General features: G+C 47.6%; 1 protein-coding gene across 1 annotated transcript; it reads left to right on the forward strand.

Moving 5' to 3' along the window:
- Window positions 1–4,002: 4,002 nt before the first annotated feature.
- On the forward strand, window positions 4,003–17,861 carry LOC116856670 (ATP-binding cassette sub-family F member 2). The gene is made up of 15 exons (XM_032840179.1): window positions 4,003–4,104; window positions 4,765–4,963; window positions 9,285–9,497; window positions 9,994–10,176; window positions 10,259–10,430; window positions 11,566–11,661; window positions 12,489–12,591; window positions 13,767–13,862; window positions 14,025–14,144; window positions 14,232–14,321; window positions 14,684–14,794; window positions 15,445–15,507; window positions 15,710–15,838; window positions 16,522–16,725; window positions 17,645–17,861. The coding sequence occupies exons 2-15, from the start codon at window positions 4,807–4,809 to the stop codon at window positions 17,780–17,782; spliced, it is 1,875 nt and encodes a 624-aa protein (XP_032696070.1). The 5' UTR covers window positions 4,003–4,104; window positions 4,765–4,806; the 3' UTR covers window positions 17,783–17,861.
- The last annotated feature ends 813 nt before the right edge of the window (window positions 17,862–18,674 follow it).

Here is an 18,674-nt window from a genome sequence, read left to right on the forward strand (position 1 = left end):
ATCATGACCTGAGCCAAAGGCAGATTCTTAACGATTGAGCCACCCAGGTGCCCCCTGATAAGTTTACTCTTCTTCCCTTTCACCAGTCTCACCCATCCCCCACCCACCTCCTCTCTAGTAACCACCAGTTTGTTCTCAATAGTTAAAAGTCTGGGTTTTTGTTTGTTTGTCTCCTTTTTTCCTTTGTTCATTTATTTTTTTCTTAAATTCCACATAGGAGTGAAATCATATGATATTATCTTTCTCTGATTGACTTATTTCAGTTAGCATTATACCCTTGGATCCATCCATGCTGTTGCAAATGGCAAGATTTCATTCTTTTTTATGGCTGAGTAATATTCTACAGTCCATCTGTATCACATTTTCTTTATTCATTCATCTTTCTGGGGACACTTGAGTTGCTTCTGTGTCTTGGCTATTGTAAATAATGCTGCACTAAACATAGAGGCACATATATCTTTTTGAATTAGGGTTTTTGTTTTCTTTAGGTAAATACCCAGTGTTGGAATTACTGGATTGTATCGTAATTCTACTTGGCATATTTTGAGAAACCTCTCACTGTTTTCCACAGCGGCTACACCACTTTTCATTCCCACCGACAGCCCACGAGAGTTTCTTATTCTCCACGTCCTTACCAACACTTGTTTCCTGTGTTTTTGATTTTAGCCATTCTGACAAGTGGGATGTGGTTTTGATTTGCATTTCCCTGAAGATTAGTGATGTGAAGCATCTTTCCAGGTATTGACCAGTTGGTCATTTTCTTTGGGAAAAGTTCTGTTCATATCTTCTGCCCCTTTTAAGTTAGATTATTTGGATTTTGGGGGGTGTTGAGTTGTGTAAGTTCTTTATATAGCTTACTTATTAACCCCTTATTGGATATATCATTTGCAAATATCTTCTGTGGGTTGTCTTTTTGTTTTGCTTATGGTTTCCTTTGCTGTGCAGAAGCTTTTTTATTTTGGTGTAGTCCCAATAGTTTAATTTTGCTTTAGTTTCTCTTGCTGAAGAAGACATATCTAGAAAAATGTTACGGCTAATGTCAAAGAGATTACTGCCTATGTTTTCCTCTAGGAATTTTATGCTTTCAAGTCTTACATTTATGTCTTTAACCCATGCTGTGTTTATATTTGTGTATGGTGTAGGAAAGTGATCCAGCTTTTTTTTTTTTTTTTGCATATGGCTGTCCACTTTTCCCAACACCATTTATTAAAGAGACCGTCTTTTCCCATTGCATATTCTTGCCTCCATTGTCTCCACATGCAGTCTTTGAAATTGATGGTTATTTTACACTTACAGAACATCTCAATTCAGACTAGCCACGTTTCAAATGCTCCATGGCCATATGTGGCTAGGGACTATCACCTTGAACAACAGAGTTCCAGACCCTTTTTGGTTACTAAGGTTTCTAGGTAGTTCTGGATGAGACATTTCCTTCTTTGGGTCTCAGTTTCTTCCTATTTTACTTTATTATTATTATTTTTTAAGTAGGCTATACGCCAAATGCAGAGCTTGAACCCATGAGCCCGAGGTCAGGAATTGTATATTTTATATACAATTTATAAAATTGTATATTTTACATACAATTTATAAAATTGTATATTTTACATACAATTTATAAAATTGTATATTTTACATACAATTTATAAAATTGTATATTTTACATACAATTTATAAAATTGTATATTTTATATACAATTTATAAAATTGTATATTTTATATACAATTTTATAAAACTGTATATTTTATATACAATTTTAAAATATACAATTTATATACAATAAATTGTATATTTTAAATAAAGTGCCCAGACCAAACGTTATTTCATCCAGCACTGACCTGTGGTATTTCAAACTTAACCAGTTCTTTTTTTCTCCTCTCTACCCACATCTTTTTTTCTCCTCTCTACCCACATCTCTCTCACTCTCCTGCCCATTTTCCCAATTCTTTCTCCCCTCATACCCAGGTCTGTTCCCTGCAAAAGATCAAAACCCTAGGTGAGAATGGCAGAACTCCTACCCGGCCAACAATTTTTTCTAAGCTCCTCTTGCTCTGTTGAGGAAGACTCTGCCCAGCAACTGTTGATCATGGGAAATCATGGATGTGATTGGTTGCTATGTGGGTGGCTTCAGAGAAGTCGCTGGTCTGTCTTTCTCAGGCCATGCCAAGCCATTTTACAGACCAGAAAATTCCACCCTCAAATCCTGGCACTGTCTCCTACCAGAAGTGTTCTTATTAACAGCTCTGTGCTTTTGTTTCTAATATGCAAAATGTTAATAATAACCCCCTCAGAGTTTGGGGGGTGGGATAAATGGGATAGCATAAATGTAAGAGCATAATAAATGTTAGTTCTCTAACATTTAGAGAGTTAGTTCTCTAACATAATCTGTCTGTAACCACACATTTTAATGAGGCTGGGAGAGGGAGGCATATTGTTGACAGTACTCCCAAGAGGCTAAGTGCTTGGATGAGTGATTTTATGTAATCCACAACCATATATAACCTCTCTGCTTCATGAAGAAAGGTTTTGCAGGGGTGCCTGGGCGGCTCAGTAGGTTAAGGGTCTGCGTTGAGACTCAGGTCATGATCTCAGGTTCCTGGGATTGAGCCCCACTGCAGGGGCTCTCTGCTCAGCCAGGAGTCTGCTTCTCCCTCTGACTGACTCTCCCCCTGCTTGTGAGCATGGGAGCTCTCTCTCAGACGAATAAATAAGATTTTTTAAATAAAAAGTTTTTAAAAATAAATGTTCCTTCTTAATTGTGAGTTCCCTGAGGTCAGGGAATAACTCGTCTACATTAGAGCTCCAGCATCTAGCTCTGAGCCTGACATATAATGGCCACTTAATTAGTGGAGGGTATTCTAGAAAAAGCTATCTTCAAGGTGTGAAAGCATGAAATAGCAAGGCTTACTTGAAATACAGGTAGAGTCTAGTGGAGCATCAAGTTTGAAGAGGAAAACTAGTTCCATGGTGAGAAGAGTTAGCTTTTTTTTTTTTTTTTTTAACTGCGGGGGTTGGGGGGCACTTTTGGAGAATGTGCTCTAAAGGGCCTAAAAGCTTCATTTGCCTCTCTCTAGCTGTGTCACTGACCGTGGGGCTCCGCTAATCAGAAGCCTGGAGAAGTAACAGGGATCACGAAAGGTCTGCCTTGTATTTGAGGCTACAAATTTGGGATTTACAGTGTGGGCGATGAGAAGTCCGTGAGGGATTTTAAACGGTAAGACTCGAGAAAAAGGGCAAGGTTACAAATCTACCTGATGATACAGCTAAACTCAGGAAAGATGTTTTTGTTTGTTTGGTTGGTTTTTGTTTTTCTTTAAACTTCAGAGCTCTTACCGCCAGACTTACACGGCTTTGACCGAATCTAACCATCCTGGAGTGCGGGGGCTACGCGGCCAAGGTTCGGGGACAACGTTCGGCGACAACGTTCGGCACCCTCTAAAAGTGTGGTTAACACTGGACTGGCATCTAAAATCTCGGTTCCATAAAACGAGGACGTCTTGCTTTTAAAGAGGAATTCTGTTCTTCGCATCACCTCCGTCGTGACGCTCCTTCCTCGGCCCTCTCTTCCCAGTCGCCTCACTCTTCCCCCTCTTTCCTCCTCCTCCTCCCTCCGCCTCCCTCCTCTCCTCTCCCCATTGTTTCGACCCACTCCCGCCCGACGCATGCTGGGAAGTGTAGTCGCTCGCCCCGCTGTTTGAGCCGGCTGGGCGGCCCTATAAACACAGTATCCGCACAGAACTCAACATATTTTTTGGGAGGCGGGGAAAAGCCTGGAAGGCCCAGCCCCTTATCCAAGGAGCAGTCTGGGAGTCGCAGTTTCCAGGGCCCAAAGTGGGCAGGTCGGCGGCTGGCTCCTGGACTCTAATCCCACCATCCTCGCGCATCCTGATGACGTCACGCGAAACCGCGAGGTCCCTGCGATAGGCGGTAGTTCTCGAGAAGACGGCTCTGCCCCGGCCTCCGCGACTCGAGGACAACACTTCCCAGGAGTCTGCGCGGCGGCGCGCCGACAGCCGCGCGATGCCGTGATTGGCTGGTGAGCCGGCCGCACGCGGAGGAGCCCAAGGAGCAGCTCTGTTGCGACAGAGGCCGAGCGGCGAGGCCCAGTGAGTTGGGGGAAGGGGCGCCGGGGGGAGGGTGCTGGCCGGTGAGGGGGGAGGGAAGAAGAGAAGAGGGAGGAGGGACGGGGTCGGGATGGAGGAGGCTGCGGAGGAGAAGAAAGGGCCCAGGGAGAGACGCTGACGGGCGGGGGCTGGGGAAAGTCCCGGGGGTGGCGAGTGAGGAGACCCGGAGGGGACTCACCGAGGGGAAGATGAGTGCGTCCCGGGAAGAAGCTGGGCCCCACGGCTCGGTGGTGTGGAGCGGGACAAGGGAGAGGAGGAATGAGGCAGATGGGAGGAGGAAGCCCGGGAAAGCGAGGCGGCCGGCTGGAGCGCCGAGCGCCAAGTTGTGGGGAAACCGGAGACGGGGACCTCTGCCGAGGGGGCAGAACCTGGTCCCTAACTGGAGGCCCTGAGAGGAGGAGCGTTTCCAGAATGAGGCAGTCCGTGAGGATTGGTGGACAAAGCCTCAGGAAAGAGATGTTAAGATTAGAAGAGCGGCCGTGGACCAGAATTGGCTTGAGACACCCTCACAAAATTTGGAGCGGCTAGGCATGGGCGGAGCAGGGTGTCCGAGGCTTGATAGGAAAATTCCTGAGCGGGATGGAGCAGGGCCCAGGCATTCTACCACAAGTTCAGGATTTTGGGGTGTTTGCCTTTCTTCAGGCTCCCTGTAAGAACAGTTTCGTGCCCCTCTGGTTCATCACCATGCCCTCTGACCTGGCCAAGAAGAAGGCAGCCAAAAAGAAGGAAGCTGCCAAAGCACGACAGCGGCCCAGAAAGGGACATGAAGAAAACGGGGACACTGTCACAGAACCACAGGTGGCAGAGGAGAAAAATGAGGCCAATGGCCGAGAGACCACAGGTGAATTGAGGGAGACGTGGGTTCCTGGGATGGTTGCTACAACCAAATGGATGCCCAGGCTGGAGTCAGAATCCTGATGCCGGCGGGCACTGGAGAGAAATGTATCTGGTGCCACCAAACTCTTCTTGGTGAACCAGACTGATAGAGTTGGAGCTTGTGCCCTCTTGTTCTTGATCAGGAAAACCGAACATAAGGTTCTCACTTACCTAGTGGCAAACACATGTATGTGTGTTGTGCTCTCTTGGTGCTGTGCATGCAAGCCTGAAAAGGAGGTCAGTTCCTTGCCCTTTTCTCACTTTCCATTTCTACACATGGTGGTCAGTGTGCCAGTTCTTTGCCACATCATACCTCTGTCGTTCCAGGGGTAGTAACTTTACCAAGAAGGAAACTTATGAATTGCATTTTTGGATTTTTTCTGGGAAAAGATGCTTTTCTGTTACTTATACTTCGGGAAGTATTTATTGAGCACGTCTGGAGTGCTAGACACCGTGCTACATACTGATGTACTTGGAACTGTCTGCTCTCTGATAACTTACAGCCCAGCTGGGGAGACACGAACAGTGTGTGATACAGAATTTTCCAGGCCCTGGGAGGTCTCATCCCAGCCTTCTTTCCTGCCCCTCTGAAAATTCCCCAAACAGACCTGGTCCAACCAGATGATTATTGTCCTTTGCCTAGCCATGACATTTTTGCCCTTATACACTAAGGTTCTAATACCACAATTTTTGTGCTGGCTGCATTTGACATTCTCTCGGGGCCCAGCTCAGGATAGCAGAACTTTCCCCATCAAACCTGACCTTTAAAATAGTCCATCCACTATACCTCTATGCTGTCGTATAGTATTACTTTTTATGTTGTATCTTCTGTTTCTTCATCTAAATCATTTGATTTTTGAGTGCAGGGATCATGTTTCTTGGGTAATACTTTTTTATAGGACTGACCTTGCAGATGGAGATACTAAGTAAATGTTTGAAGAGGAGAGGAAAATTACTAATACAAGTCATAACAGATAGGAATTCAGAAAAGGGAGAGATAAAAGTGACTGAGAAGACAGAATTGAGTGGTAGGAATTGTGTCCAAAATAAGAATTATGGGAGAAAGCTGGTGCGGTAAGATCAGGCCACGTGGAAGTTTTATTCCCAGTCAGTGTAGTGGAGGATTGCCAGGTTGAAAATGATGGGAGTGAATGAGGAGGCGGAGTTGTGATCTCTAAAATAGAGAGATGGGGTCCCCTCCAGGCAACCAGGGTGAAGCAGTGTCTGTCATCAGCTCTCTCTGGCTGAATTGGAAAGGTAGCAAAGTGAATCCTACTTGAGACTGTCGTGAATGGTTCCCGTTACAAATTTCTTGTTCACTTTTGCCCCTAGGAAAATAGGATTTCCAGGGAGCCCAGCTGTGGTTTCCCCAGCTCAGTTATAGGAGAGCTTTGGCTTTCACCTTGCTTCCTCAGGCAGCTGCTGTTCTGAAATGTGACATCGGTTTTCTTTCCATTCCTCCTAAAACATTTCTTATTGTCAGGGACCCATGCCGTTTCTGCTCCCTCTCCCAAGACTGTCCTCTCTCCTGAGTTTGAGATTACTTGATGTTCCAGGTCATCATTCTCCAACCTTTACTGATTGCCACTGTCACATAGTCTGTCTTAGGTACTAGGGTATGGAAGGATCAAAATAAATATCAAAGAAAGTGACCTCTGACAGCTTAACCTTCTTTAGAATGTGACACTCTTCAAAACAGACACTGGAGTTCAGCTGGTCCTTTTGTTTGAGGAGTGAGTAAAAAGGGACTTCTTGTGAAGTCTACAGTATTCTCTTGGATGAAGTTTATTCTATAATCCCTTTTCCATCTCTTCAGTGCTCTTCACTTTTCTTTAAGTGGCGAGTGTTTCCTGGGATGCTGTAGGCTAGGAAAATGAGGTCTGTTTTAAGTCTCTTACTTTTGAAGCTTGGAAGGTGACTTAGATCCTAGATGCTGTAAACTAAAAGAGGTCAAGAGAAGAGAGTATATAGCTTTCCCTTAATTTTGATTTTCCTCTTGCCTGAGCAGATGGAATTCTAGACCAGGGATCAGCGACCTTTTTCTGTAAAGATGCAGATAGTAAATATTTGTAGCTTTGTGAGCCATATGGTCTCTAGCAGCTGTTCAGCTCTGCCGTTGTAGTGGAAAGCAGCCACAGACACTCTGCAAATGATGAGTGTGGCTGTGTTCCAGTAAAACTTTATAAAAACAGGCAATTGGCCAAATCTGGCCAGCCTTTTTTTTTTTTTAAGCTACCCCCCCTCCTAAGCTAAGAATGGTTTTTTACATTTTTAAAAAATGGTTACATTTCAAATGTCTTGATTTTGCCACTTAGCCCGTAAACCCTGAAATATTTAGCATCTGGCCCTTTAAGAAAAAGTTCACTAACTGCTGATCTAGATCATAAACAACTTCTTACGCAGCATCTAGAATAGGGATTGGCATGAAGTGGAGTTGTGGGAAGCCTGATAACTCAACCACATAGAAAAGAGACTGAAAGTTCCTTCACTCAGTGAAAACAAAAACTTTGATCTCCATTCAAAAAGTATTCATCAAGCACTTATTTATAACACACTGTGCTGGGAGCTGAGGTGGATATGGAGTGCCTGCCATGTGTCTAGAGGAGCAGTCTCTGCCCTCAGTGTTGACTCCTTGAAGGTAGAGCAGGGTTAGCCCCAGGGTGGATAATGGCACCAGCACTACTAATCACCTGACAGGATGGGGTATCCATAGTGGCCTGAGACTAACCACCACTCGCCCTCTCTCTTGGAGTTGCTGTCCCCAAGGAGAGAGCTCTCTCCATCCCTCTACCCCATCTTTATTCCTCCTGAGGACAAGCACATAGTCTTTTCGCATTCAGGGATTCTGTAAAATCACTAAGGGAACATAGGTAAGGATAACAAAGACTAAAAAAAAAAAAAAAAAATCAGAAAATTCCCATAGTAGTGGTACCTCATGTGTAATTCCTGACTCCTTCCCAAAAAGGTAAATAAATAGCCTTATTTTCTTTTGGAAGAAGCTTACCAGGACTCCCTCTGCCCCCATTTCTGTCCATTTCAGTAATACTTCAAGGTAGGCACCTGGTGGCTCATTCGGTTGGACATCTGCTTTCAGCTCAGGTCATGATCCCAGGGTCCTGGGATCGAGCCCCACATTGGGCTCCCTGCTCAGTAGAGACCCTGTCTCTCCCTCTCCCTCTGCTGTTCTGTCTGATTATGCTTTCTCACTCTATCAATCAATAAATAAAATCTTTAAAAAAATAATACTTCAAGGGCACTTTCCTTTCTGTAAAGGTACTATAGTGACATAGGTGAGATCACCTGGTTCAAATTCTGGCTCTGTCACTAACTGTCTTTTTTGGGTTTTTTGTTTGTTTGTTTGTTTGTTTGTTTTTACTAACTAGATTTTTTTCACCTTGGCTGTGTAATTTAACCTCTTCATTATAAAAGAGACGTTATAAGTATATACCTTAGGAATTAAGAATTGTAATTGTGTTGTAAGAATGTGTTGTAAGAATTAAGTTATATGGAGAATGATGATACAGCACAGTCTCGGGCACAAAGTAAACTCAACATTGATTAGCCAATAATATTAATCAGTCTTCCCAGGCTAAAGATGTACTCGTGCCTGAAAAACCACAGAGGCACAACAGCTCGTGGTCAGTGTGCATCTCTGAAACCCTCCAGATTTGGGAACATCTGGTTATCCCAGCCTTGGCTCTGGGTGTGTTGATCTCTTTATGCGTTTTCTCACACTGGTCCCTTTTCCACTGCTTAGAAGCATATGTGAAATACGGAATTCCACTAGGTCATGGAATAAGAGAATTGTACTTCTGTAGTTTCTGCTTTCTTTTGGGTTTTAGGAATGAATCTTTTAACACATATATATGAAGGAAAATTGGGAGTTCTAGCCGTTCCCCTCATGCATTTATGTTGTTTAACAAGAGGTGTTAGAATTAAAAGAACAAGTTGTGAGGGAAGAAAATAGCCCATGAAAGGAGGGTATTAGGATACATCTATATACAATGTATACACTCTGTAAAGCTTGTGAAACATATGCGTGAGCTCCACTTGATCTTGAACCCGGGTCCTGCAGGGCGTGCCTTTTTCAGCCTTATGGGCCTTCGTATGCTAACATTTGGTCACCTAAGTAAGGGGCAGAGACCACCAGTGCCCAAACAGGGACTTGAACCCTGGACCCTCAGTTCAGAAGTTTGATTCTCTACTAACTGAGCTGTCTGAATGCTCTTTGAGTGCAAGGGCGGGGTCTGTCTTACCCTTTTCCCACACTTCTTTTCTGTCTGCAGAAGTGGATTTGCTGACCAAGGAGCTAGAGGACTTTGAGATGAAGAAAGCTGCTGCTCGAGCTGTCACTGGTGTCCTTGCCTCTCACCCCAACAGTACCGACGCCCACATTATCAACCTCTCCCTCACCTTTCATGGTCAAGAGCTGCTCAGTGACACCAAACTGGAATTGAACTCAGGCCGTCGTTATGGCCTCATTGGCTTGAATGGAATTGGTGAGGCCCTTGGAAGGCAAGGTGGGAGGTGTCTCTCCTTGGCTCGCCTGTCACTCAGCAAGTATTTACTTAGCACCAGCTATGTGCAAAGCAAGGAGTTTACAGTATGGGTGGGAGACCACATATGTCCAGGGAAAAGGAACTAGCAGTACAGAGCAGTATGTGGTAAGTACCACAGGAGGAGGTACAGACCGTAGGTGCTGGAGAAGTGGGTGGGGGGGCAGCAGTGGCAGTGTGTGAGGCCACCGTAGGTGAACCGACTTCACGGAGGAGGGGTGGGACACGCATTGGAGGAGAGTCGGAAAGGCAGCCCCAGAAAGCAGCGGGGGCGGGGGTGATTAATAGTAGGGTTTGAATGTGTGAAAGGAAGGAAGGAAGGAAGAGACTCAAAAAAATGGCGAGGTCATGATTTGGCTGGAGGGGAGGAACGGATAGAGGGGACTCGGGCCAACCTGTGCTGAGTGTCCTCTCCCGCTTCTTTGCCCGCTCTCCTCAGGAAAGTCCATGCTGCTCTCTGCTATTGGGAAACGGGAAGTGCCCATCCCTGAGCACATTGACATCTACCATCTGACTCGGGAGATGCCCCCTAGTGACAAGACACCCTTGCAGTGTGTGATGGAAGTCGACACGGAGCGGGCCATGCTGGAGAGGGAGGCCGAGCGGCTGGCTCACGAGGATGGTAGGGCTCCAGACCTGGGGTGGGGGTGGACCTCCTCCCGGGGAAGGCCCAGGGAGCCTCACAAGCCGTTCACTGCCCACAGCGGAATGTGAGAAGCTCATGGAGCTCTATGAGCGACTGGAAGAGCTGGATGCCGACAAGGCGGAGATGAGGGCCTCGCGGATCTTGCATGGACTGGGTTTCACTCCTGCCATGCAGCGCAAGAAGCTGAAAGACTTCAGTGGGGGCTGGAGAATGAGGGTTGCCCTTGCCAGGTGTGTTCCTTCCTCCTTCTCTACCCTCCGTAGCTCCCCATTTCCCTCAGGGTTGAACGCTTACTCTGGTAGAACTTGAGAACAGAGGCCAGTGGTCAGTAACAAGACACGACTTCAGCGGGATGGAGAGGGGTGGTATGCTTGGGCTAATGAGTGAGCTTCCCGCCTGAAGTGATCTTTGTTAGGTTTCTGGCAGTGTTTGGGAATCCTAGGATCAACCCTAGGTAAAATGGTAAAGTAGGTCCATTTCTTTCTTCCTGACTCCCATCCGTTTTTGTGTCTCAGTCCTTCTGATCCTTGCTCTATATAGAGATAAAATATTAGGCAGTTATTAAGAACTTGGTCCTTACCTCTTATGACCTGGACCCAAAGTGAGCTTGTAGAGACCATCATTCCCTCAGCAGTTCCCCCAGAAAGTCTCCTGTTAAATAGGTGTTTCCCTCACCCCACAGTTCCTTGCCAGGGGAGTTGGTGAGGTTTGGGGCACTGCTTTAGCGAGGCTGCCTGTGCCATCCATGTGAGCTGTGGTTCCAGGTGAGAGCAAGGATTAGCTACCTCTGATCCCCTGAGGAGCTCTTAGAAGTACAGATTTCCTGGCCTCTTCTTCACATCTGTCCGGTTGGAATACTGGCATTTGGTGCCCAGAAATCTTACTACTAAAAAGCTCTGCACTCTGGTGACTGCGGGTCTAGGAAGCGGTGCTGTCCCCTCGCTCTTGCTGACTTGAGATTGCACCTAAGAAGAGAACATTTTCTGGCCTCCTTGCTAAAGTCTGGCAACCCCATCAGATAGCTTTAGCTTGAATACTTTCTGCCTTAATAATTGATATCCTCTACCTTTTTGTCTTCCCGATGGTCGTTAACTTCAGCGTAAAAGACTTTCCAGACTTGTAAGGACTTTGACAACCTTGTCCTCAAACTGTGCCATCCTCGGGCTTCTCAGCCCCATTTTCTGCCCTTTCATCTCAGCTCTGGTTTCTCTCCTGGTTCTCCCCTTTCCTCAAAGGCAGAGAACCTAGAAGAGGTTTCAGACTGAGGTCAGGCCTGACCAGGGTTGTAGATAGAAGGCAAGGCAGGGTCCTCCTGTGTAGCCCCCAGCAGACTGAAGGCACTCTGTCTCCTTTCCTGTCCTTCAGAGCCCTCTTCATTCGCCCCTTCATGCTGCTCCTGGACGAGCCCACCAACCACCTGGACCTCGATGCCTGTGTGTGGTTGGAAGAAGAATTAAAGACGTAAGGGGCTGGGGCTGAGGGTTGGGAGTGGTCAGGTTCTGGAAGGGGGGAGGTGAGCAGAGTCTAAAGGAAATGAATGGCTGGAAACTGCAGGGATAGGAGAGCAGGGGAAAAGGAACTGATGCCAGGCCGGTTGGAGGCCAGATTGGAAAAACGGTAAGCACTTTTAGTGCAGGCCGTTTCGTTTGATTGGTTGTTTTTCGTCTGAAATGTGCCCGTTGTTTTTCTTTAACTTTCTTGGTTCTTTGCATTTGAAATACAACACCTTTGTACTTCAGACATGTCTTCAGATAGTATTTTCCTCTTAACCATATTTCTGTGCCTCACGTAAAGAGGGGACTCCCACTTAAGATCACAATACTGTGACATATGGCTAAAGAGCTGAGTAATTGGAATATTGTCCCAGCTCGGAGGACAGGCTGTTAGTGGTCTCTGCCATGACTTGGCATCATCTTTCAAAAAGCAGAGTATAGTGATTTTTATCGCACCTGTTCAGTTCTGCCCACCCACCTATTAGAGACACTTACGGATTTGTTTGTGGACATACATTTATTTTACCATCATGTTAAATTACCATCTCTGCTCCATTCTGCTGAAAATTAGAAGATTGATGAAACTCAGACTGAAAGGCATCAAAGTGTCATGACAGTGGCTTGTACGCTGGTGGCCTGGCTGGTTGCTGGGAGCCGGGAATGGGCTGTAAAATCTAAAGGGTGCTCCAGAGTAAGGATGGCAAAAGACGAAGGGTTTCTGGGTCTCTCTGCTCCGCTGTTGTGAACCAGCACAGTTTTGAGCACCTCCCTGACTGGTTTTCTCTGGCTTTACAGTTTTAAGCGCATCCTGGTCCTCGTCTCCCATTCCCAGGACTTTCTGAATGGCGTCTGTACCAACATCATTCACATGCACAACAAGAAGCTGAAGTATTACACGGTGAGTAGGCCCCAGCTTCTCCACAGCAACCTCTGTGCTTATCAGCTCCTTAAAGCTCTCCTTTAAAAAAAAAAAAAAAAAAAACATTTAGTAGCCCTTTTCTACCTATTGCTATAAAAAGATGTGGACAAGGAGTTCTGCAGCCTGTTCTATTTTAGTCTGAAAGTAGTTGTCCTCAGGTTGTAGGCCATCGACTGGCAGCCTGTGTACATGGTGTGTGTTTGCCTTATGGTAAGAAGGTTGGCTTCTCATGGTGCCCAGGCAGGCCCTGTTGCTCCCTGCCTTCTTGAATGACTACTTTGCTTCACGACAGCACTTTTACCCCACCTTCCGTGAAGAATGGGAGTCAGGATCTCAATAGCCCACTTGTCTGCCTTTCCTTTTCATTTTCTGTATTTCAAAAAAAGAAAGGAGTCCTTTGCGTTCATACTTACACTCATGGTGGGAGTATTAATAATTTCTTATATAGCCTGCCAGAGATTCCATGTACACTTGTAAGGATTTTAGAAAATTTCCTATATACATATCAGAGCTGTAATGTTAATAGTTGTTCTCTTTTGCAGGTTGCTTTTATATTTTAATATATCTTATACTCCTTTCCACATGAATACGTATAGAATAACCTCATTCTTTTCAGTAATCTCATGATATCTCATTGTGTAGCTATCTAGTAGCTTACTTGTCAGGCCCTTTTTGATGAATAGTTAGGTTGAGTCCAACTTTTTACAGATAGAAACCATGACAGTCCAACTGTGCTGTTTGCTAGGTCCTCAATCTGATTGGTCTGCTGTCTTCCTTTCTGGGTGCAGTTTCTGTAGCCCACATAGGGCTTCATCCTCAAAGCAGGGTGGGGAGCAGTAGGAGGTGCTCTTGGAAGGCTGTGAGCCTCATGATGTCCGTACGGTCAGGACCACTGCCAGCGCCGTGGGTGTCTTTATGGCTAACCTGAGGGTTTGCTCTGCAGTCCTGCTCTGGCTAAGCTAAGAGTGAAAGGCACACAGTTTGAAAGAGCTCAGATTCTGGGTTAGGGTATGCTCTGTTAACATACTTCCTCTTTCCCTACCGCACGGTCTTATAGCCAGGGCCAAGTCCAATGCCATCCCGTACCCCCCTAAACCCTGAGAGCCGGGAGCGAGGTTAAAGCTGCCTGCCTTGCCTGGCACATTTCTCTGCAGGGTAATTATGACCAGTATGTGAAGACACGGCTGGAGCTGGAGGAGAACCAGATGAAGAGGTTTCACTGGGAGCAAGACCAGATCGCGCACATGAAGGTAGAGCTGAGCTCATGTTCTCCAGGAGAATTGGATGAGGGTGTCTGGGGAATTTGGGGGAGCGGGAAGTCAGAAGACGTTGTCATCAGTATTTACCCCACATTTAAAATGAGTTGTTTGGCACCTGCCCGTACTCCAAGCCCCCTTTCTGGTCTCTTTCAGAACTACATTGCTAGGTTTGGTCATGGCAGTGCCAAGCTGGCCCGGCAGGCCCAGAGCAAGGAGAAAACACTACAGAAGATGATGGCATCGGGACTGACAGAGAGGGTCGTGAGTGACAAGGTAGGGTCCGTTTGGGTAAAGTTGGTGGCCTACAGTGTGGCGGATAGGACACAACCTAACTTGATAAGCACCATCTCCTCTTTCTAGACACTGTCGTTTTATTTCCCACCGTGTGGCAAGATTCCTCCACCTGTCATTATGGTGCAGAATGTGAGCTTCAAGTATACAAAAGATGGGGTGAGTACTCCTGTGTGGTCGGGAGCCTGGGGTGCGTTTTATAAGATAAGCATCAACTGGCTGGGAGAGTCTGCTGCTCTTTGCCGAACCCGCCTGCTAACTCGAGCGGTCACGGGCTGTTTCAGGTGTGGTAGCTCAGGCGCCGCATCCAGGCTCTCACAGCGGCCCCTCTTCAAGTACTTGGGAGGAAAACTGCTCAGCTGAGGTGGTGGGTGGAGCGCCGGGGTCTGCTGTGAGAGCTGCCTTCCTCCTCCACACGCCTACCTCCTCTGGCGGTGACTGGGACGTGGCGGGGTTGGTCTACCAGCCAGACGGGTGGGTAACCTAGCCTCGTGTTCCTTTCTCTCTCACACCCACCGCAGCCTTGCATCTACAACAATCTAGAATTTGGTATCGATCTCGATACGCGAGTGGCTCTGGTGGGGCCCAACGGAGCAGGGAAGTCAACTCTTCTGAAGCTGCTGACTGGAGAGGTACGGTGCCGAGTTGGGGTGTGGGATTTCGAAGAGCAGGTACTTAATGTGTGTGCGGAAGAGGGAGGGGTTCGGGGCCATTACGCGTGAAGGGGCTGAGCACGCCGGTGGTGAGTGAGCCGCTGGCGGCCAGTGAGCTGGCTTCCGGGGTGGGGGTGGTTGTCACCGGCAGCGCTGAAGTTTGGAGCTGTTTTCTCAGAGGGAGGGAAGGAAGGAGGATCTGTGCGTGTGTGTGAGTGTGAGCGTCTGAGAGAAAACATGCGTCTCAACATTTTTCCTGTTTTTCAGTTAGAGCCTTTAGAGGAACATGTGCATTTAGAGATAATGTTTTTGTTTGGGAAAACCTATGTTGTGGGTGTGTCCAAGTCCTTTGTTTTATAGGTGGTGCATTCCGTAGTAGGTATTTAATGACTAAGTAGACTGTGTGGTATGTATCTTCGGTTCGCTAGAGAACATCTGTTTCAGTGTAACTTCCTAAATATTTTTAGCATGGCCAGATTAGCAGTCTGTGAGGGGTCTAGATTCTGTTTAGGAAGTTAGGCATCTTCTTCAGTGAACATATGCTTATTTTCCTGCTCTGCCCGTGTCTGCTTCGGACCGAGTTTCCCTTTCTGTGTGCTTATCTTTCCACCTAATTCTCTTCTTTCTAGCTACTACCCACAGACGGGATGATCCGAAAACACTCTCATGTCAAGATAGGGCGTTACCATCAGGTAAAGGCCAAGCCTTGGGGTACGGGGTGGTGTCCAGGCTGTGGGAACGGGGCTGCATGAGACCGAGTCAGCTTTTGCCTGCTTCTCCTGAAATCTTGAACAGGTGCCTGGGCAGAGGCAGAGTTACTCAGCGGTTAACCCAGCAGGGTTCCTTTTGAAGTGGAACGCCAAGCACATCTGAGTGGATTCTTTTTTCCTGTAGCATTTACAAGAGCAGCTGGACTTAGACCTTTCACCTTTGGAGTACATGATGAAGTGTTACCCTGAGATCAAGGAGAAGGAAGAAATGAGGAAGATCATTGGTCGATATGGTCTCACTGGGAAACAGCAGGTCCGCAGGGCAGCCCCAGATGACTGGGAGATCGGGCTGTGTGGTCAGGGAACACTGTCCTGGTGACCTGGGGTTGGGAGCTATCCCAAAAGTCGCTTCCCTTTTTTTTTTCTTCCCTTAAAGTAGATTCCACACCCAGAGCTGGGCTTGAACTCACAACCCTGAGATCAAAAGTTGTATACTTTACTGAAAAGTGTCTCCCTTTGATTCCAGCATCCAAGAGAACCCACTAGCTTTCCTTTGCCCTAGGTCATATGTATTTTAGTGTTCATGTCATCTTGTGGAGGAGGGGCAGGGACAGCATGCTAGTCTCTGACATGCCCTGGCCCCAGACCAACAAGATAAACCATAGTGCTTGAGGGCAAGCGAAACTGGACCTAGAAAACGAGTTCCTGGGTTCAGGTCTGGATTGAGGACCCACCAGATTGTTCCAATTAGTTACAGTTTAAGTGGTGAGAGAGCAAGAGGGATGGCCTTAGTAATGGCAGGGGCTTCAGGCTTCCACATTTATCGCTACAGGCCTTGGGAGACTGGTAGCCGTGTCACCATCTCACTCTGTGATCTTGGGTCTTCCCTTTTCGTAGAATGGTGATAACATTAATGGAGAAGCGGGGGGCGGGGGGGACTCATGCTCCTGTGGTGGGAGTAACAGCAAATTCTATGAATGTCATGGTTCCACTCAGGTGAGCCCAATTCGGAACCTGTCTGATGGGCAGAAGTGCCGAGTGTGTTTGGCTTGGCTGGCCTGGCAGAACCCCCACATGCTCTTCCTGGACGAGCCCACTAACCACCTGGATATCGAGACCATCGACGCCCTGGCTGATGCCATCAATGAGTTTGAGGGTGGTATGATGCTGGTCAGCCACGATTTCAGGCTCATTCAGCAGGTGAGGCCCCTGGCTGGAGCGGGAGTCAGAGCAGATGGTGTCCAGGAGAAGGTTGGGTAGAACGGTCATGGCCTGGGGTGGGGGGGCACTTAATACATGTTTATTGGATGTAGGAAAAGGTCTTGGTGTAAACAGGGTGATGAGGACCAGATTTTATGGCTGAGAAACTTAAGAGATTCTTAGTGGAAATACTTCATGTTTTTCAGTAGTGATTTGGGAATGTTAGCCCATTTGGCAGTTAGCCAGGACTGGTGAGGGAGCTGGGTGGAGAGCAGGGTGCTTTGCTATTGCCCCAAGAGTCTTTATTTTTTTATTTTTTAAAGATTTTATTTATTTATTTGACAGAGCGAGAGAGAGATCACAGGTAGGCAGAGAGGCAGGCAGGGGGGGAGGGAGGGGGAAGCAGGCTCCCCGCTGAGCAGAGTGCCCGATGTGGGGCTCGATCCCAGGATCCTGAGATCATGACCTGAGCCGAGGCAGAGGCTTAACCCACCGAGCCACCCAGCCACCCCATGCCCCAAGATTCTTCAGCACAGAAATAGTATTATACTAAGGAGTATTTGGATTAGTCAAAGTGTTACTACCAGTCACTGCTGGAAAAGCTGCTGGTCATTTCCCCGAAGCTTCGGAAAAGGTGCGGTGGAGAAAAGGGAGCTGGGAGGGAAGCCTCTCAAAGGATCTAAGCCCTGCTGGGGAATGGAGATGAAGAGACACAGCAGATCTTGGCTTGGAAGGCTTTGAACCTGCTAGCTATAGGACCCTGGGTTCGGCCTCACAAAGCACCTCAAGAGGGTGAAACTGAGCTAGATATGGGGCTGGGTTGGGGGGGCGCCTCTTCCTGGATTCGCCTGACAGTAGTCTTCTGGGCGGGGACAGGGAGTGCTGGCCAGGATTACTAAGCCTAAAATTTGCCTTCTAGGTTGCACAGGAAATCTGGGTCTGTGAGAAGCAGACAATCACCAAGTGGCCTGGAGACATCCTGGCCTACAAGGAGCACCTCAAGTCCAAGCTGGTGGGCGAAGAGCCCCAGCTCACCAGGAGGACCCACAATGTGTGAGCCCCTGCCGGGCTGGGCTGGGCCTCTGGGGCCACACTCCTGCATTGCTGCAATACCCCTCCCCAACCGCCCCCCCACCCCCACCTGCCTTAGCTGCACTCCGTGATCTTATCTACAGCTGGACAGTACCTGTCCGTTTCCTGTCCTTCCAGTTACTTTTGTCCATGTCTGGACTCCGCTGGCTTTTCGGCCGGCTCCTTGCTGGTTACTGACCTGATAGTGATGCAGCCAGAGGCACCTGAGGATTAGCCCAAGGGCCCACATCCTGGGCTGGCCTGTGGAAGAGCTTAGGGTCCTCGTTTTCTGGGTTTTGGTGATGTTGGAGGAGTACCCCCCAGCCCACCGCCCCCATTCCTTTCTGCTTCTGGTTTGGAGCTCTGGACCAGGGCTTTAGTCCTGGTCGGTTTTTAAATAATTATTTAACAGTGTAACTTTTAGACATGCGTGACCTACAAAGTGTCCAATAAAGAAAGAAGAAGCCATGGTCCCTACCTTCCTTTTCTGGTCTCTGGGCCCTTTACTTCCCTCCTCCCCGAAGTGCCAGCGCCCCTCCCCGCAGCAAGAGCTTGGGTGGGGATTGGTGGGGTGGAGGCAGACTTAAGACTAGTCTTTAGGAGCTGGAATAACTCTCTTTCCTTTGATCTGAAATCGTGCCTTAGGCCCTGGTCTCACAACACACATCAGAATCATCTGGAAGACTCAACAGATCACCAGTACCTGGGTCTGGCCTCAGGGTTTCTGGTTCAGTAGGTTGGGGGGAGACCAGGAATGAAACATTTCTAGCAAGTTCCCAGGTGCCGCTGATGCTGCTCACCTGGGGGCTGAACTTGAGACCCTCTCTCCTGGGACACGCTTTTCAGAGTGGTTGGAGGCTCCCTTGCTGCCACCTGTA

This window comes from Lontra canadensis, unplaced genomic scaffold (assembly GCF_010015895.1).
Source record: "Lontra canadensis isolate GAN:19392208 unplaced genomic scaffold, GSC_riverotter_1.0 scaffold111, whole genome shotgun sequence".
NCBI lineage: Eukaryota > Metazoa > Chordata > Mammalia > Carnivora > Mustelidae > Lontra > Lontra canadensis.